Source organism: Canis aureus, chromosome 17 (assembly GCF_053574225.1).
Source record: "Canis aureus isolate CA01 chromosome 17, VMU_Caureus_v.1.0, whole genome shotgun sequence".
Lineage (NCBI taxonomy): Eukaryota > Metazoa > Chordata > Mammalia > Carnivora > Canidae > Canis > Canis aureus.
Window position 1 is genome coordinate 35,563,224 of NC_135627.1, and position 21,849 is coordinate 35,585,072.

At 33.7% G+C, this 21,849-nt stretch overlaps 1 protein-coding gene across 1 annotated transcript in view; it reads left to right on the plus strand.

Annotated features, from left to right (window-relative positions):
• DACH1 (dachshund family transcription factor 1) overlaps nucleotides 1-21,849 on the plus strand; it is a 422,360-nt gene that overhangs the window by 282,530 nt on the left and 117,981 nt on the right. Inside the window, exons 4-5 of the mRNA XM_077855416.1 lie at nucleotides 8,669-8,841; nucleotides 21,474-21,609. Coding sequence (XP_077711542.1) covers nucleotides 8,669-8,841; nucleotides 21,474-21,609 — 309 coding nt within the window. The remainder of the gene's footprint in view (nucleotides 1-8,668; nucleotides 8,842-21,473; nucleotides 21,610-21,849) is intronic.

Below are 21,849 nucleotides of genomic sequence, written 5' to 3' on the forward strand. Positions count from 1 at the left end.
AGTTAAAGTGGGAAAAGGTAGAAATTCATTGACATTGGCAATGAGAAAGGTTAAAAGATGCAGTTAAATTAACATGGATACATTACACCCAACTGCTTTATTTTGAAGAATTTCATGAATATGTTTTAGATTGGAAAGTTGACATATGTTTTTAGTATTGTTATTTCTACACGGTCCGTAATAGCATTATGCTTTAGCTGTGAAAATTAACCAATCTGTTGCAATATGATCATTTCCACTGAGTAAAAACATTTGGCTCTTGCTTCCAATCATTGTATAGTCCATATTAACAAAACACATCTAAATATTAAGTCTATAAATTATTAATCTGGCTACAATTTCTTTCCTTGTATTGAGTCCTATGTAACTATTTACTCAGTCTGAGTCTGCTTTTGTTTTGTTTTGTTTTGTTTTGTTTTGTGGATCTATTTTACCTGGTTAACACTTAGAGCATGGTGTTAATGAGCCCAAAGAAAACAACAGCATCAAAAAGCAAAGTGTTTTCGGATATAATTATCTCTGTCTTCTCCACATAAAATATTTAACCTTTATCTTTATAGTAATGGACTTCCTTCTTTTATTTTCAGTTGTATCAAAACTTTCTGAAATTTGGTATGAAATAAAGGAAAATATAAAGTATTGCATTCTGTGTATAACAATTCAGTCTAATAATTTTTCTGAGTTTAAAATCAAGGCTTTTAAAACATAAGCCATATCTTACGTTACCTAATGCCGTTCTGGTTTTCCATGATTCCTTAAGGATTCTTGGGATAATTGTTTTTTATGTGTTTCCGTGTTCTCTAAGGATCCTTTTATGTAGTGACTTGAACTTCAGCTCTGATTTTACAATTTGTTTCTTATTCTTTCTAGTTCAATAATCATCAGCCATAATGAAGAACATTCAACTAAAATAAAAAAGAATAAGCAGCTCTGATTTTCAGTATTTTGTATGTTACTTTTGTAGCTTGTTAACTATGCCACTTTCAGCAACATTGCAGAACATGTAAGGAAATGGAAATATTTCAACTTGGTTCTGATGAGTCCATGGACTTTAATAACTGATACTGATATTACAGTATCATCATAAAATAAAAGCTTTCTTGTACGGCAAAAGTTTTCTCCTAAATAACAAATATTTACCACTCAGGTAACACAGAGTAATGTTAGTTAATGATAGATAGCTAAAGAAAATATGTCTAAGTATTTCTAGTAGAGTAACATGTTTACCTAAATGACTCATATTTATTGGTAGCAGGATATTTAGAATTCATGAAAATTCTATTATTTCTCTCTAAGAAAAAAAGTTAGTTGATGTCAGAACATCAGCTAAGCAGGATTGGTTACATGACAGCTAACCAGTTTTGTTTCTCCCCAGCAAATCCAGAATCAAAGATGAGTTTTAGACTCTGGTAATGGACTTTTGTATGGGCATTATTTTATAATACCAAACAAGGCATTTGTAGTCTTCTTCGCTAAACCACTGAGATATTTTGTTTTGTTTTGTTTTATCCTAAACTGGAATATTTTATTTTGATTTGTTTTATTTTTTAAATGGTGCCCCTAATTAATTGTACCTGTAAAAGATTACTTCTTCTTCATTTAGAAATACAGTAATTTGATGAAGTTAAGCCAAAACACTGAAAGTTTTCATGTTTTTATATGCTAATGTAGATCAACTGTGCTCAGATTATTATCCAGAAAAAAGATTTAAAGATTACATTACATTAATTCATGAGAGGACAGTTTCTCCCTTCTATACAAAGCATTAGCACTAGTAGTACTGCTGACATTTTATATCTCATTTTTTTATTAGGGTGAAGTTAATCCTCTAACAGATAATAACTTGTTTATTCTCAGTTACCTTTGAAATAACAACTGACCATCCATAGTGTCTGTGACTAGTATTTACTCATACTGAATAGTCTTGTCTCCTTTGTTAAGATGGCGTTGACATCCTTCTAAGTGGTCTCCAATGGTATGGAGTAAATGCCTGCTCTTGCCATCATTTTCATTGTAAACGAATCTTGACAATGTCAGGTTCCCGTCACAGTGTATCAGTGTCACTCACTAAGCAGTGGTGTGACCGTTAGTCCCTCTGAGATTTGCCTCCTTTATCAGGGTCAGCCAGTGGGAAAATCTGAATGAATAGTTACATGTTACCTAGTTATAAAGGGTAATAACATTTACATGTGCTTTTACTATCTTAATGCATAGTAGTTTAAAGGCATTTGTTTTTTACAGATCACTTTAATTTTGTGGGTGATTATTTTATGTGTATTCTTCCAAAATTCATTAAAAAAATACTATGACCTTCCCTTTTGGAATCTGACTTATTTGATATATTCAGGATTCACTATTAAATATAATTATCTGGACTAGGATATTTGGTGCCACTCACACACATACACAATGTTGTTGTTGTTGTTGTTTTAATTAAAGAGAAACAGTAATAATATCCTTACCCAAAACATTTTCCATTTCTTTTTCTACTTAAAAAATTGTGTGCCAAAAACCAAAGTGATCTTCTCTTCATTGCTAATGATTATCTCCACATTTAATCATTCTTTACTTTTTTTCGTGGTCATCTTTTTTTTGAACATCTGTCTTACTTGATAATTTAATGTTTCAGCTGATTTGTAAAATAACATTCCAAATGCTGAACATGCACATTTCTGTCCCTTTATTTCAGTTTATTTGCAAGAATCAGTTCCTAAAATTTATTTCTAACCTAGCCATATTTGTCACTGGTTCTAATGAATATACCATGTAACAAGATATAGAATCAAAGTTTTCCTGTGGTCCTACACAAGAACAAAAGGAACCAGGCACGCCTCACTTTAAAGAAAGTAACAAGCAACTGCCTCTTATTAATAGCACCTGAACCAGCCAATCCTATCACCCCAGACTCCACAAATATCCTCCTCTTCCATTATAAGAGGAACCATAGAGAGGAGGGAATTTGCAGAAATCCTTGTAGTGAAGAGATAGCATCTAATGGGGGAAGGCTGAGGTTCACTGATCCCTTTTTGATAGCATTTCCTCACCACCAAATGAAGGGAGAGAGAGTTCCAAGAAAATTATTCAAGGATTACAGGTGCTTCCACCTCATTTCAAAACTGCATTTCTGTTTTGGTGTGAACTGTTGATCTGTTTTCTGTACATGTTTGAGAATGGGGGCAAAGAATTGAGAAGTGGCAGGGTATAGTGTGGACCTCATCAGAATAAGAGGATCCACACCAAAAGAAGGACCTTGGTTTCAAGGGCAATGGTAGTTTCAGGAGCTTAGAAGAGCAGGAAGCTGAGGGAGATTTCCATTGTCAGGGACCCGTGCTGCTAGGAAGCTCCTCTGGAAGGGCTCCTCTTAAAGATTCAAACATGACTTAGGAGATACTTAGCATTTAGGCACCTGCCATGTACAAGATGAAAATGGCCAGTAGGTATAGTCATAGAAGCTACAGTGTAGGGAAGACTTGAGTAGGAACTGGTTGGGTAGGAGACCTTTAGCCTACTGTCCAGGGGAAGGGCAGAAGGATAGATGAAAAACTAACCAAGCCCAGGCTACCTAGGCTCTAAGGTTGGCCAGTGCTGATGGGGATGAGGAAACAGAGTTGAGTGTTAACTGGAATGGATTTTTTTGCTTGTTTTTGTTTTGTTTTTGTGTTTTGTTGTTGTTGTTCTTTAGAGAGAGAGAGAGAGAGAGAGAGAGAGAGAGCACATGTGCACCAATGGGGGAAGGGCAGAGGGAGAGGGAAAGAGAGACTCTCAAGCTAACTCTGCACTAAGCTTGGGGCTCCAGCCCATGCCCCTGAGATCATGACTTGAGCCAAAATCAAGAGCCAGTTGCTGAGTCCACTGAGCCACCCAGGTGCCCCTAGAGTGGATGTTCTTTTAATACTCAAGGTTATTAAGGGGTAGAAAAAGGAGACTTGACAAAACATGTTTGAAGGCTGTAATATGAGGAAAAATAAAACCATTTTATATTTGAAACCCATCAGTTCTGACCGTCCCATAATCTGGTTACCTTTAGAGTAGGGATAGCTTTCAAAATTTAAGTTTCTCCTAAAGCAGTATATTTCTACATTCAAAACTTGATCCATCATAAAATACACATCACAAAATATGATAAAATATAAAATAGGGGCTAGCCAAAAAAGTAGTTTGAGTTCATAAAAAGACCAAGACAGTGCATCAAACGGTTTGCTTTTTTTCAGAATCTGTAACTATGTTTTAATGGAGGGGTGGGGAGAATATAAGGGGGAGAGAATCTCCCATACCTTGTCTTTACAAATTCAAATTTCAGTTACACTAAATCTTAAGATCACCTACTTGTCCCTGAAGAATATACATCTTTTTTACACAAAGGAAAACTAAACACACGCAATCACTTTTTTTTATATGTAAGTTCCATACATTTGTATACATAACTGTTGATGAATTCTTAGCATCAGTATGATTAGGCAGGGTAAGTGAATTGTTTCACATTATATAAAATGCATTATTAATAGTTTTTAGCTAGAGATAGAATTGGTAATCAGGCATTAATTTCCATTTTCTTTCTTAAACTTATGTCCTCACTTACTTCTGGCTGTTGCAAGACTGCACATTTGTTAATTTTCACTCCACCAGGGCAACCCGGGTGGCTCAGAGGTTTAGCGCCAACTTCAGCCCAGGGTATGATCCTGCAGACGCAGGATCGAGTCCCACGTCGAGCTCCCTGCATGGAGCCTGTTTTTCCCTCCTCCTGTGTCTCTGCCTATTTCTCTCCGTGTCTCATGAATAAATCAATAAAATCTTTGAAAAAAATTTTTTTCACTCCACTAAAATCATGCCGTGGCATTAGTAGCTGGCATTCATTGTGTTTGTGGTTATACTCTCAGTTTCAGCATATAGCACCTGCCTATTTTGTTCTACTCTCAGCTGAACCTATGTAAGAAGATGTCTAACCACAGACAGTTTCTGAACTTCTCACATGGTCTGTGTGTAGGACTGGGTATGGGAAGTCTCTCTCCCTTCAGTTCCCTCCCCCTAACATTAAAATGTGACACAGATCCCAAGTAATCAACTGCTAGATACACTATTTCAGTCTTTTCACGAACTCATGACCATTTTTCTTGGCTCAAACTATTTTATAGTTTTATTTTACAAGTTTTTGCATACCTGCCTCAATAACCTATTACAGTATGTGTTCTTTAAGGATACTAGGGCTATATGAACTTCATCTTGTTCTTCCACTATAAAGTCAAGATACTATGTGAGTCTATAAGAATGGGGAAGGATACATGAATCATTTCTTTTCTGTATCTAACTCTCCTTACCAAATATTAGGATTTTTCTTACATATTTAATCTGTCTCTTGCAAGATTTCATGTGGGCATAATAGTACACTTTAATTTTAAAGGTATATATGTTTATATATGTTTGTAGGCATAGTATACATATACTCACTTATATCAGTCACTAAATATATTGTTTTAAAACAAAGCACCTAAACATTTAATAGCTATGGGTATGTCCTCATCTGAAGTGGACTATTTTCAATTCTTATTTATTCATGCTAATAGAGGAAAAGGATGTTATAAATAATGCAAAAATCACTTACAGCTGACTTAGTTATATATTATATATTTTTCATCAGACTTAGTTTCTTAATTGTTTGCTCTATTTATTACCCAAATGAGCTAACATCATGAGTATTTAACAAATGATGATTGGCGGAGATGGCTAGAAGCATTTTATGTAGTGGGAAACCCAATCTAGTGTTATAAACTTGCTATGGAAAATTCACATGTGGATGATTGATATTTACCTTACACAAGGGACTAATATCCTGTTATGCAAAAGAGGTGTGAAAATAGATAGTATTATGTCTATAATCTGTTTCAGAATGATTCAATCAGAATTTTGGCTTAATATTTTATATAATGTGAAAAAACAGTTATAGTCCTTCTCTACTATGAGAGCAAAATTGAAATTTATTTTGAAAAAATGACTTTATCCAATTTATTTAGCTGGCAATCAGAACTCAAATAAAAGAAGAAATTGTTTCAAGTGAACAGAAAAATAAAAGTAGATAACAGATTTAAACAGAACTCAAACTGAACCTAAAATAATGAATGTGAATATTTTTCTACACTCCACATATTAATTGCTCAAATAAGCAACATACTATAAAAGTATAATGCTTGCATTTATTGGATATTTTAAATGAAATACGTAGAGAAATTATCAGTTACAAATTCCCAATTCAGTTTTCATATTCAAATAGCATCTATTCCAAAGTGTTATTTCTATGCCAACTGTCAGTGGTTATACTTCAATTCTTATTTTAACTGATACTGTAAAAATATAAATTAAAAAATTGCACATACATTGATAAAGGCATTGTAGAGTGGAGATTTTAAAAATGTTTTGTCATTGAATATTTTCAAGACATCATACCCTTGAAAAATTCATACTTCTAATTTTTGCAGGCTTGACTAGTACCTTGGTATAAGTCTCCAAAAAGGCAGGAGTAGAAAAATAAAGTACATAAATTTGTGAATATGGAAGTGAACTTTTATATTACAGTGTAGGAACAAGCTGGAGAAATTTCTTTTATGTGAGCCATTTCTGGATGAAGCTATAAACTTTTTTTAGCCAAAAGCTGTCATGGTTTCTTGTAAAATAATAAAGATAATAAAGATATCCATTTTAATTGATTCTTTTCATTGTTTAATAAAATTGCTTTGTTTGATTGCTAAAGAATTTGAATTGAGTTTTCATTACCCACTTCTGAACAATTTACTCTAAGATCCAGACAGTATTGAGCTAATGAGTTTGAATTTATATTGAACCTTAACTGTCTTCATGAAGTAAATGGAAAAAAATCATGGCAGTAACTAAGTATTCTTCATTAAAAACTATGTCGTAGAGATTTTACAATGAGGCTTTTAATAGAGCTAAAGCATTTAAATTGGAGTTTTACCAACTTTGCTGTTTCTAAGCATATAATAAGAAAATATGATTTCTTTTTTTAAGAAATGAAAACTCAAAAACTGGTGGGGACATTACAGAAATTTTCTTCAAGTGGCTAGTTTGTGTATTCAACAAATTCAATTAAACAATAAGTTAATGTTGTTTTATTTTGGGGACATGTCTAAATTGAAATTATTCATAAACTACTTTCAAGATATATCTTATTAAGATGTTTCAGGATTGGGGATCCCTGGGTGGCTCAGCAGTTTAGCGCCTGTCTTCGGCCCAGGGCGTAATCCTGGAGTCCTGGGATAAAGTCCCATGTCGGGCTTCCTGTGTGGGGCCTGCTTCCCCCTCTGCCTGTGTCTCTGCCTCTCTCTCTCTATGTGTGTCTCTCATAAAAAAATAAATAAAATCTTTTTTTTTTTTTTTAAAAGGTGTTTTAGGATCTACTGAAATCCAGGGCATGCCACCATTATGAAAATACAAGCCCTTAAATGTACTGTTTTGACTTTGACACTATATTGCCATAATCATCAACTTTTGTTTCATTGTAGTTGAAAAAAGGGATACACACACATTTCATTTATTGCTATGGTATTATAAATCTTTGTAAAGTGATCTTTTAGGGTCTTTGTCTAACCAGTTGGGTACTGTGTCTAACCAATTGGGCATTTAATGATTGCATGTTTAGGATTTGTGGTGGAATGAAGTGAGGAACTTCAACTCTGAATGGTGGCTAGAATATTGCTTAATACAAGTATGACTCTACAACTACCAGCGGACTTAAGTTCCACAAAGTAATTAATTACCTAGGTAGATAACAGCGCCCATTTTATCTTACTTTGGTTAGTCAAGTTAGTTAGACTGCAAGAAATAGGCTAAATATTGTAGAATTTCTTTAAATTGAGGAGCTATGTAAGAAATAGAAAACAAAAAAGAAAATATGGTTTGGGGGAAATTTACTTACTTGAGGTTAATTCCCCACAAATAACTTGGCCAATCTCCATATGTGATATACTTTTTAAAACTTCATTTCAAGCTAATCATTAGAGGATTTGGAATAATATTGTATCCAAATTATTTATATTCATTCCCCACAAGCAGCAGTGATGGTTCTTGGCATAAGGAAACACCTTACCCTTGCCCACCGCAGGGATCTCACGCTTCTATTACCCTCTTCTGCATGCCTGGACCTCACAGCCTTCCATTTAGTTATCCTCTCCACCACCTTCAGCAGAGCCACCTTCAACCAAATTGTATAATGGCATTTTTTAGCATTAAAAAGAGTAGTTGGAGAGAAAAAAATCTAATTATTGGATAGCAGAATATAGGACATAATAGAGATATTACATTTAGATAACTAATTGTGATAAGTTAAAAAAAAACCCTCATATTTTAAACAAGAATTAGACTGATCAGAAGAATAATACAGGAACAAATTGACCATTTGTACTAAACTTATGAAGCGTGGTGATATGATAAACATGGTACCAAACTGGTTAGCATTAAAACTAATTTCCCTGAGTGGTGAGTGGATATTGTTGCATAAAGAGGGACAAATAATTTTTCCTTTGGCAATCATTATTAGAACATTTTGTAATGCTTCAATTTTCAATGATTTATGTTCTTTGCCATTTTAATAAATGAGATACACCATGTTTCACAGTTTTATTTGAAAAGAGCAATGATGATATATGTGTATTTTTTATAGGACTGGAACTTCCTTTTATGATGATGCCCCACCCTCTAATTCCTGTCAGCCTACCTCCAGCGTCTGTCACCATGGCAATGAGCCAGATGAACCATCTCAGCACCATTGCAAACATGGCGGCGGCAGCTCAAGTTCAGAGTCCCCCATCCAGGGTTGAGACATCTGTTATTAAGGTAATTTTTTTCTTAGATGATTGTTTTGGCTTAAACCAAACATCATCTTAAACTACCATCTATCAATCTGTGTTTTTATTCTACAATTCTAACTTCAAAACAGCTAGGTGATAGTGAATAAATTATGAGAAAAAACACACATAGTAATTAGAAACCGGGTAAAACCAGGGGTACAATATTAGGTTAGGCTAATCTTAAGGTCTGTATTGTCTCTACTAAGAGAGAGATGGACATGGGACATTAATTGATATATTTCAAATTGCACATATATTTAAATGTATGGCTGTGTGTATGAGGGCATGTGTGTGTGTGTATAAGTGCATGTGGTGTTGTGAGCCTCAAGGTGTGGAAAAGTACTTGATCTGTTTTTAGAAGACAAGAAGTATTAAATTATGATTCTGCCACTTAATAGCTGTGTTGCCTTGGGTGTGTGACTCAATCTTTCTGATTCTATTCAATATACAAAAAATAGGTAATGCAATGTAGGTGTAAAAACTAAACAAAATGATAAAAATTCAATGTTTTTTATACATTCAAAAATACACTACATGTGAAGATAACATTATTGTTGTACAGAAATCACGTGTGTATACACAATTTTCTCTCTCTCTCTTCCTTTGGGGAGCGTTTGTGTACACCCTTGTGGGGTATATGTATATGTGTATACATATATACACATGTGAAATGTGTATGTGTATACTTTTCACTTATATGTGTACTGAAATCAAATTACTTCAAGTGCATTGTTAGAATATATTATTAATTTTTAAACTAAGTAAAAGATACCTTATGCTCAACCTTATCTGACATAATCATTACTTCCTTTTTTCTGAATATAATACACTTGAGTTTAAGGGAGCCTCTGGAATGTGTCTTACATAAAAGGACCTGTTAACAGTTCTCATTCATTACTGATAAATATGCAAACAAATATAGCCATTTTGGGAGACAGTTTTGTGGTTTCTTACAAAACTAAACATACTCTCACCATAGAATTGTGTGTTTTGCTAGCTCCTTGGTATTTACTCAAAGGAGTAGAAAATTTATGTCTATACAAAAACTTGCACATGGATATTTATAGCAGCTATTTTTTAAAATAATTGCCCATGTTTGGAAGCAAGATGTCTTTCAAGATGTCTTTCAGTAAGTGAAAGGCTGAAAAAGTGGTACCTCCATATGTTATGACTTTGTTAAATTAGTATTTATTAAGTGGAATATAGGGTACCTAATGGTAAGCCATGCCCTAACAACAGACCATAAGAAAAACTAAAATAGAGAACTTTATTACTCATGAGTCATGGAGGAAGTACCAAGTTGAAAATACTACACAGTATATGATTCCAAGTGTATGACACTCTAAAAAAGGCAAAACTATTAGAGATACTAAAAAGATCAGTGGTTGTCAGGGGGTAGGGCAGGGATGAATAGGGAGAGCACAAGGAATTTTTAGGGTAATGAAAATGCTCTGTATGATACTATAATGATGGATAATGTCATTATACATTAAAAAAATAAAGGCCTTGTGACTACTTATATAGAATATTGAATAATATGCTAATAGCAATTTTTCTTATAATGTTCTATAAAAAAGATGTGTATTAGTCCTTCATATCATATTTCTAAGTATCCATACCAGGAAGATTTTATATATATGTATATCACAGAACACCCTAATCAACTTCTTAAAAATCTTTAGCTGAGAAAATGTCAATGAATGCTACATTGTCATCAGCCAAGAACTGAGCAGATAACTTTTTAAAATTCTTCTTTACTCTAAGTGACTTTAAGAGAGTTTCTTTGTTACCAAAGAATTTGTTAATCAGTGTCACTGCATAATTCAATTTATGATCATTTTGGTAATACTTATTACAGAATTCGACATTCTTATTGCCTCATTCACTGTAGTGAATGAGAGGGAGATTTTTGGCTGAAATAAAAAGCCTAAATGTTCCTACCATTGTACTCAATAGTTATTTAAAAGGAAAACAAAAGGTATTAAGTATTAGTAGAATGTGATTATTCTCATTTTTTTAATTTAGTAGTTATAATTTTCACTCTTGAAACTGGGAATTTTTATAATTATATAATTTTATAATTATAATAGATATACATTATATATATGGATTTGAAAGACTCTAGTTACATTAGGAAACTTGATTTATTTTATTTTTTCAATACAGATATATTTTTAAAAGAGTTTGTGTTGTATTGAATGTTAATTAGAATACTTAAATACTGAAACTTCCTTTAATAAATCCTCGGTTGTCAGTTTAGGTAAGTAGGAGGAAGCAGTTGGGTTTCCTCTGGAAGGCATCTTTAGAAAACAGTGTGGATTATTGAAAAGTCAGCAACATTCCTGTGGTTTCTTAAATTAAGGTTAGGAGTGGAAAGGAGAAAGATAGGGAGAAAGGAAGGAAATATGCAAAAAGGTAATAAGAAAGGGATGGAGCTCTGTGACTTGAAATGTGTGCCAGCCCCTCCTACATTATAGTGATATCCCATTTCCTAGTCTCTTGGGGCAAATATTTTCAAAAACTTGGCTATGGATAGATTAGAGGAAATTCTGGACTTTTGAATACAGTGGTGGTATAAATGATCATAGCGGCTAAATAAGAAACAATGGCTCTAATTAAGAATAATTAGAGAAAATAAAGGCTGATAATTTTTCAGTTGTATGTATCATTAATTAAAAAAAAAAAAAAGCTGGTAGTTTTAATTGACAACATCAGAGTGAAGCTCCGTCGGCCATTGTGGAAGTTCTGAAGAGCCTATCTGCCCCTTACCTCTGAGGCTGGCCACCTATATATTTTCGGATTTGATGCTGAGAGGTAAAAATCACAGAGAAGAAACATGTTTCAAGAAAAGCATGAGACAATGCTAATAATTTTTGGTTAAAAAAATATTTAGGCCTGGGAAAAATTGAGGGTATGGCCTCAGAGAATAAGGATGAGGAATAGGTTCTTAAAGAATTCCAAATATTAGAAAAAACAATTTAATACATCAGCCTGCCTAAATTTATATATAGTAGACTTTATAGCACAGTGTTTTGTAAACTCCCATGATATATATTAGTTAAACTTAATTTGGGGGAAGTTGTATTTTCCCCAAAGGAAATGTTTGACTCCTATGTCACATTAAATAGTATGGGGCCCAAGTGGGCAATTAGAATAGTGCTTGCAACTTTGTTTGCCTGAAAAGGTTCTAATTATGAAGGCTGATTAAAAGTGAAATGTTAAATACCAAAGATTTACCCCCATCTGTAGGAATCATAAAACAAGAGAAATATCCTTTGAAGAGAAAAATAGAAGTTTGAGGGGTTTTCATGTGCTGGAATGTACCATTTACATTTTTTGAGAGTAATGACAAGAATTAAAATGGTAAATCAACCTCCATGAGAATGGCAATAAGAATTCATAGGACAGAAGAGAAGTGAAAACAATGCACTCAGAGTTACCTATTTTAAAGCATTCTGTCCTTACTTGTTTCTAGGAGGTAAAGGAGCTTCAATGACTTTCTCATAAACCTATTTATGAGAATGTAGATACCAGTACATTCAGTGGAGCAGGGTCCGAAATTCACCCCATATCCCCAGTTTTGGGCATGGATTGTGAGTTAAGACTGGTTTTACACTTTTAAGTGGGTGGGGAAAACATATAGGAAGGAGAATCTTTTGTGACACATGAAAATTATATGAAAGTCAAATTTTAGTGTCCATAAATAAAATATGTCTGAACTTAGCTACACTCTTTATATAATGTCTATGGCTACTTTTACATACAAAGCAAAGTTAAATAAAGTATTTACTAGCTGACTTTTTACCGAAAAAAATTGCTGATACCTGCATTAGAGCTCCTATTAACTCAAACACATTGAATCAGGCTGTGGATAATTGAGACAGCTAAAACTAAACTCTCAACATGATGGAGCCCCAGGATTTGATGTTGAAAAATAAAAGGATTGAAGAAAAGAAAATTACATAGATGGAAGACAGTACCACTATAGCATTGTTCCTTGCTTTTTTTTTTTTAAAGAAGTTACCTTTTTGTAAGGGAAATTTACATTTTTTAAAACATTTTATTTATTTATTCATGAGAGACACACAGAGAAGAGGCAGAAACACAGGCAGAGGGAGAAGCAGGCTCCATGCTGGGACCCAACGTGGGACTTGATCCTGGGTCTCCAGGATCACACCCTGGGCTAAAGGCAGGCATCAAACCACTGAGCCACCTGGGCTGCCCCTGTTTCTTGCTTTAAATGCAAGCCTTCATGATAGAATCTGCCAAAGTGTTAAATTTAGATTTTCTCCTGCTGATTGGTTTGGACTACTGGAAATAATTTAGTAAGATAACTTTGAGGAGGAAATGGTCATATAATGTTTAGACAGTCATTCTAATTTAAATCCCTAATAGCCAATTGCCTGTAAGTTAAATTACTATAGGCTCTGTATTAGTCTATTACGTATCAGTGAGACTCATGTATTTTTGCTGTTTAATGTTATGAATGAAGAGACATAGACTTGAGATGTCAGATGGCATATAATCCAGCTTTCCCCATGGTGGACAAATTATTCTTGCCTACTTCCTACCCACTTTTATTTATCTAAGCTTTTGTGGGAAGTCTCTTCTATTTTCAGTAAATTCAAGAGTAAGGATTGTCCACATTAGCATCTACCTTAACTTTATTGCATTCTCTTGGAAGAAAAAAGGTCTGCTAATTCTTCTGTGTGCTAGCCATTTAAATAAATCTCTGCTCTAGTATCTATAGTGTTTCTTCCTTCCAGACCAAATATTCTAATTTACTTTGACCATTCCTCATCAAGCTTCTTGGTTGATCTTTTTTAAATCACCCTCTTTTCTCCAACCTCTCCCATACAATCTTCTAGAACTGAATAGGCCAGTGAGTAGACACTGGAACTAACATATGCCTCAATTTGGATAATAGTTTATAAATGTAGTCATAATTCATAAAACTATTTTACTAGTTGAATACATGACTCAGTATAATTTCATGCCTTTCAACACAAAATTTTACTGAGCCAGTTCTTTTTTTTTTTTCTTTTTACTTTTAGTTTTACTAGGAATTTGCATTTATCCACATTAAGTATATTCCACAGTCTACTGATTTAGGCTCCTTATATGCTTATTTTTTTATTTGAGTATAGTTGGCCACAGTGTTATATTAGTTTCAGTACACGTGGTATTCAACTTCTCTATACATCATGCTACAATCACAAGTGTAGCCACCATCTGTCACCATACAACAATATTACAATATCATTGACTATATTCCGAATACTGTGGCTTTTATTCCCATGACATATTCAATCCATAACTTGAAGCCTCCTCTTCAGATACTTTTGAATCTTAACATTCTAAACTATCATCTTAGCTATTTATATAATCTTTGTATCATTTCCAAATTGTAAAAGGATGTATTACTTGTACTACCTTAAATCACTGATGAAAATAAACAGTATAAATCAAGAGATCAATTCCTCTTGTCATTAGAGAATTCCTAATAGGCTGAAATGTTCTACTAATTGATTCTCTTTAGGTATCATTCATCAAGTAACCCCAAATCTCCCTGAATGAATCAATAATTTTCTCACATTTTATTTAATAAATTCACAATGATATCATAAGGACTTAGAAAAAAATGGTTCTTGTTGAAAAAAATAAAATTAAAAAAAGAAAGGCAATATGTTTCAGTGGTTTAGAATAGATTATGGAGGAACTTCTTGGGTTTTGCCACCTGCTAGTCATGTGACCTTAGACAAGTTACTTAATATCTCTGTCTTTGTTTTTTGTTTGTTTGTTTGTTTGTTTTGTTTTGTTTTTTCCTGCACAATGGGGTTAATGACATTCCTTCTTCATCAGGTTGTTGCACTGATTAAATTAGTGTTTATAAATAACATTAGAAGTTTCTGTACACTGACATTATCATCTCCTATTATCTCCCCAAATATTCATAATCATCTATTTAAAAATAAGTTCTAGAATCTTATAAGAAATGTGTGTCAAGCTTTTGAAATAGAGTCAGAATTGTAAAGTAAGTACTTTTTTTTCTTGTTCAGCCCTCTTCACCTAATAAAAGCACTGCAGTTTGTTTCTTTGGGGAGTAGGGGGTGGGGGCTATAGTGCAGTGGTATACAAAGCAGATTTTTAAATGCATTTTTTTCAGATGTCATTTTTTTTTTAGGGATAGTATAGAACTGTTTTCAAGAAATTTGGCAATATTCAAGTTATTCTACATTCTTGAGTAAACATCTTTCTCTTATGCAATATTACAGGGTTTTCTGAGAACAAGGAATATGACTTAAATTTTTTAGTCTTCTCCACCACACTCTTGTGTCTGTGTGTGTGTGTGTGTGAGAGAGAGAGAGAGAGAGAGAGAGATAGAAGCAGAGACACTTTATGACATTCTAATTTAAAAAAATTAAACATTGAAAAAAATTAAATACAATGTATAAATTTCCACTCTCTAATACTTTCCCTCAAAGTAGGTCCTAATGTACTATATTGGTAAATAGGACTTTTTGTGCAGGAAGTTTAAAATGTTTAAATATTATAAAAACTAGAACCAGAGTGACCTGATTCTCAAAGTACATGAAAATCCTAGAGCAAAGTCATGTCCCTTATGTTTGTTTTTAGGTACAGAATAGTTTATTTTGGGGCAATCATAAATAACTCTAGATGCATGCATTAATTTTAGACATTTTTCACAAAAAAGACTTCATATAATTTTAATTGGATTAGAATAAAAGTAAAGTATATTCTCTTAATGTTTATTTGGGTGTTGATATTAAATGTGAAAAGGATGCTCACAAGAAAAAGAAGGTATTAAAACATAACCAACACTAAGTATACCCTACAGCAGTGTGTTTAAACAAATCACAGATATTTAAACCCATAAGTTCATAGTAATATTAAAAAAAACGAACTGAGTTCACCTTTGAAATCTAGGGAATTGATTATTTTAAAGGACAAATAAAGGTTTAAACAAAGGATAAATAAAAGGGTGGAATCAAGCATTTTCCTGGCTTTCCCATACAAACTGTTCCTCAGGATTACCATTAATTCACTAGGGGAACTTTCTGTTCATACAAATCTTCCAGCCAAAAAGAATAAGGAATGATATATTTAGAATGTCACCAAATTGCCAGTCTTAATGAAGTGGCACTTAGGCCATGGTCATCAGTGGGGGCCAGCATCATAAAATGCAACCAAGCAGACATTTATATGCATGGAGGCATGCAACACTATCTATGAAGTAGTCTCGCCTCAAGCTCAGCTTGAATCAAGGATCCAGATTTAACTATGTAGGACATTCAAGGTACTGAGGAACATAGAGATGAATTACACCCTTAAGGATTACTCCCCCTTTCTTGAGTATGGGAAAGGAGGAAATCCTATCTTTTCTTTAAGATACTAGTATTTATTACTACACCAGGATGAATTATATAATCCCTGAGTCAAAACTGTATGTTGTTTAAAGTAACCATAGGACTTTATACTAACAAATTGTAATCTGAAATCATGAGGCTTCCTGAATCTTCATATAGATGCAGGGAAAAAATACAGTCCTCTACTGCTGCTGAATAAGTTTGAAGAGACAGTAGGAGAATAATACTAAGTTGTTTATGATTATACTCATGGGTCCTACCAGTTTCACATTTAGCAACATTAAGTGTTTCTTGTGTATCACCACCAAAACAAATAAAAAGAGCTATGTAAAAATCCCTTGAAGCCTCACATTAGAACTTTGAGTCATGGAGTTTTGATGGTGCCTGCCTGATTCTCTATCAGATGTAAGTATTATTAGCATCATTTACTATGTCTTCCAGAATTACTTTTTAACATTTTCCCAAATCCAGAATCCCATTTCTACTATTTGTTTCCTCTGAGCATTTTTTTTCCAGAACAAGGGAATTTAGAAGTCATGCTTAATCAGTGTATACATAAGATTCTGGACTCCACTAACATTTTCTGTTTTATGATAGACGCTCCATGAGGGAAAGGATTTTCATCAGTTCTGTTTACTTACATATAACCAGAACCTGGGACACCAACATGTATTAGATGTTCAGTAAATAGTCTGTAAATAAATGAATTTAAGTCTGAGTTGTCTTAAAGCTCATGAGTTTGGGTTAAAAAAAGTACTAGGCAACTTCAATTTTGTGAGTTAAAAGTATATCAAGATAACATTTAATGTTAGAAATATCTTCTCCCCACTTCTATAACATATTCAGTGATGGAATCTCTGACTGATAAACATGAAAATTCAGATGATTAAAAAGATAGTAACATAAAGTAAAGCTAAATGAAATAATTCTTTAGAGAAATCAATTGCAATTGAGTTGTGATTATTTTGACTTCACTAAAAGAAATTTTAATTTGATAAAATATAATGCATTTTGTGATGGAGAGGAGGCAGCTGAGACAATGTAATTTTTAAACATTCAACTGCACATATGTAATACTGAACATTTTATACTTTTTAGTTTAGAATTTTGGAATACATTGTTTGGAATTCTACCTTTGATTCTGAATTATCTGAGAGACTAATACTTCTTGTTCTGCCCAGAGGCAATAAATGCAGCTTTTTCTTTATTGTTATTCTGCTACCATTAGTTTATTAGTATGACCTTTTTTTTGTGAGAGGGTATTCCTCTTAAATTTTCATTTATTATTGTGGCTGGTTTTATAAAGATGGAACATTGCAAAGGATTGTGTTTTATTGATTGGAGTTATGATGCAGGACTATAAAGCAGTGTGTTGAAGTATTAAATTAAATATTCTTCCCCTTTGTCCTACTTCAGGCCCATCTTGGAGGTTAAAGGGTATTACACAAATGAAATGATAAATCCAGTTTACATAGTTTCCCTATAGACATTGAACTGCTTCTTTCTTATTATGTCTGAATAAAACTCATTATCTATTTTGTTTCAGTAATAATTATGAGATTCTCTCCTAAGCAATTCTTTACTGTCTCCATTATTCTCCATCTTATAGCATACTCTGGAAAGGCAAGCATATAAATATGATAAAAGAATTAAGCTGTTGAAATAAATTAATTTATTGTGCAACAATGTATTCAAATCTTACTTGCTCAGTGGATTTTACTTTAATGAAATTCTTCAAAGAACAATACATCACGTTCCAAAGATTGAAATTATACATTAAGTGAAATGACTGAATATGTTGTGTCTCAATTTATAGAAAGTTTCAATTGAATACTTGGCTTTTAAATAATAAAATTTGCATAAATTAAAATATTTTCTTTAAACGAAAGTATTAAGTATTGTCTTTGTCCTTTGTTCTTAGACAAACAATTATAACTAAAGGAAAAATAGACTAAAGCTATATTAAATACAATTTCACCTACATTTTATAAACCTTAAATTATGCTTTCAAGATGTATTATACATTAGATTTAAATCCAGTTTATTTTTTAGCTGGTTTATTATATGATGTTTTAGAGTATTTTGAATGTATAAATGAATAAGTGAATAATGCATGAATGCAAAGAATCATCAAGGAAAGCTTTGACAGTTAAATATATTGACTAATGAAATAATTTTTATACTTTGTGGAAAATAAAACGACTAATTGTTTTTAATGGCATAATCATTGTTGCTAGTATTTTATGAGTTAAATATCTCAGGAAAAATCAGTTTCTCATGCTTTCCATTAGCACCAGTAAGAAATATATTATGACAGGAAACTCAAGACTTGCAAAATGACTTCAGAGGGATTGATTTATTTCAAGATTGCACTTTATCTCTGTGCATCCAAACATGTGCCACTGCATATATGATCACATACATAACTATTATGAGAAATATTAAAATGCAGTGATGAATAAACATTGATATCACTGACTTTTTGAAGAAAATAGAATGGTTAAGTTAGAAAATTTATTTGTCAGTTAAAAATATAAAATGTTTGTTTTCAAATACATACCATGTACTTTTGTGTAATCCAAATATTGAGAACCAGATGTACTAGGAATTACCTTTCAAGTTTAGACAAATTTATGTGCCTATTTATTAGATTTTTAGAAATCAAGGTTAGACTCCTTATAGTATATCTCTGGTCATTTATGCAGTTAGCATTAGCTTAACTTAATACATCTATGCAGACTTTAAAAGAATTCTATACAGTATTATACACAAGCGATTAAGAACACTTCCTTCAAGACATATCTGAGCAGCTACTTGAAAGACACATTAAGCGCACTGTTGTTTCAAGTAGTTAAGAACATGACCTAATTGCCATTTGGGGGTGGGAGGCAGTGAGAGGATTAACAAATTGTGGGATATTTGTGCAGTTGAATATATTCAGCAGTAGAAAAGAATAAACTAACGACATATGTAATAACATGGATGAATCTCAAAAAAAAATTGTGAAGAAGAAGCCGGCACGAAGTGTGTTCTGTATGGTTTCATTTTTATGAAATTCTAGAACCAGCAAATCTATTTTATGGTAATAGAATTCAGAAAGTGGTTGCTTATGGGAACTGGGAGGAATTGAATGGAAAGGAACAGGAGAAATCTTTCTGGGGTTATGAGAATGTTCTAGATCTTGACAGACTCGTTAAACTGAACACATAATAAATGCATAGTGTGCTTCATAGTTTAGGGTAGAGGTGAATGTTAAGAAAAAGGATTTATAATACCAGCTGCTTTTAAAATTATAAGATAGGAAGTAACTTTCAGCATCCAGATGTGACTTCTCTATTCTTTTAAATCAAATGTGTATTTCTTAGAAACTTAGGTCATTTGTTTCATGTAGACTAAAGAACTCATATCATTTAAAAGTATACTTCCTTTGGGGCACCTGGGTGGCTTAGTTGGTTAAGCAGCCATCAGCTCAGATCCTGATCTCAGGGTTCAGGGATCGAGCCCCACATTGGGCTCTCTCTGTCCTTCACCCTGCTCATTCTCTCTCTCAAATAAATAATTAAAATCTATTAAAAAAGAAGTTACCTTCTTTGATTTATTTAGTTGGGATAAATAACTGATAATATCACAGTTATTTTACACAACTACACAGATGTCTCACATTTCTAGAGACTAGAGGTCTGTAATCAAGAGGTCAGACATGCCACATGCTCTCTTTGAGCCTCTAGGTAAAATCCTCCTTTGCCCCTCCACAGCTTCTGGTGGTGGCTGAAAATCCTTGGCATTGTTGGCTGGCAGCTGCATAGCTGCATCTCTACCTCAGTACATGACATTGTCTCTCGTATCTTCACAATGTCTTCTTGTAAGGACACCAGTTTTTGTTGTAATAAAAACCCACTCTAGTATCACCTCATTTTAACTAATTTCAGCTGCCAAGACTCTTTTTCCCTATGAAGTCGCATTTACAGGTACTGAGGATCAGGACTTCATTCCTCTTGGGGACACAATTCAACCGCTAATACTCAGTAAACCAGAATCTCTGGGAGGAAAGCCCAGGTGTAGGCATGTTACGAACTTCCCTGGTGATTCTAATGCAGAACAGGACTGGGAACCATCACCAGGCTATTCAAAGCTCTGACACCAATGATACGTATCACCTTCATTCTCACTGGTCAATTGATGTCCCACAAGTCAATTAGATCTTAGAACTTTTTTCCTTTAAAGTTTTTAAAGTCTGCTTTTTTAATACTTGCATTTTTTCACCTGAATAAGGAATTACTTATTGATTTATTCCATATCATTTAGTTTACTTCTAACCTTTCAAATATTAATTATTGAAAAGACAGTCCTTCGAGGCCTATGTGCCTTGATATCTGAACGTATAAATATCTTGTTGCTCAAAGAAGAAAATGTTAATAAGTGGAGTATCTTATTTCTTAATCTGTAACTCCATTTATAGAAGTTCATTGGAGACAGTTATATGATATATTTGCACATTAGTCTAATGGGGAAGGTTCAGGGCTTGGCAGGAGAGATGTGGAGTGGGACCTAAGTGTTAACAATAGTATCAGGAAACATGATACCAAGTTTCCCGGTGATACAACTAATATATATTTCATGAATTTCCCCTAATACATATATGTGGCTGAATTGGAGCTTGGAGAAGCAGGTGGTCTGCAAATTATTAGAATCAACAAAATTATTCCAATGTTAAATAATAATCGATTTCTAGGATGCCTTAAAATGTGACCATCCAGGTGTGTCCAGAGCAGTGCCATGATGAAAAAGCTGTTAATAACCCCTCTAGTGTTATTATTATGGTCTGTCACATTGATAATTTGTGTGTTAAATGATCCTTAGACACTAGCTGAAGCAATAGAACATAGAGATTTCTTTAAGTTGATAATCGTCTAGAATTGGAACCTGCCCTGTTCTGTTACTTTGTTGTTGTCTAATGGGTTCTAAAAGGGTTGTCTCCCTTGGCCTCTCTTTGTATCCAGAGAGGGGAATCGACATTTGCTGTTACTGCATGCCCATAGAACCAGTGTCCTAACTAGCCTTTCCCTCCTTTAGCTTCGCAGGAGATAAAAAGGTGAAAATGCCAATGAAAGATGAATTTATTTCCTTTACATTTCTTTTGTACTGCATGAGCAGGAAATCAACATTCATTAAGTACAGTTCCCATGTATTTACATCTTTTCTCCCCCAATTGCTTCCCGTGGTGCCGCAGGAGCGCGTCCCAGACAGCCCTTCGCCTGCCCCCTCTCTGGAGGAGGGCCGGAGGCCTGGCAGCCACCCTTCATCACACCGCAGCAGCAGCGTGTCCAGCTCCCCGGCCCGGACCGAGAGCTCTTCTGACAGAATCCGTAGGTCTCATACTTTTACTTGTCACCGCTCTAAACTTTATTAGGTGCAGCTGGCTTTTCTAATCAAAATGCCCTCATTCCAAATAGATCTCAGATGTATCATGTTCTGAAGCTCTGTAGCAATAGCCATCTCTCAAAATTATGTTTCCCAGTTTGCAATATCATGAGGTATGGTGCTACATTAACAGGTTCTGATATAAACTCCCTCTCTTTGATGCCACACATAAAGGTCTGAGCAAT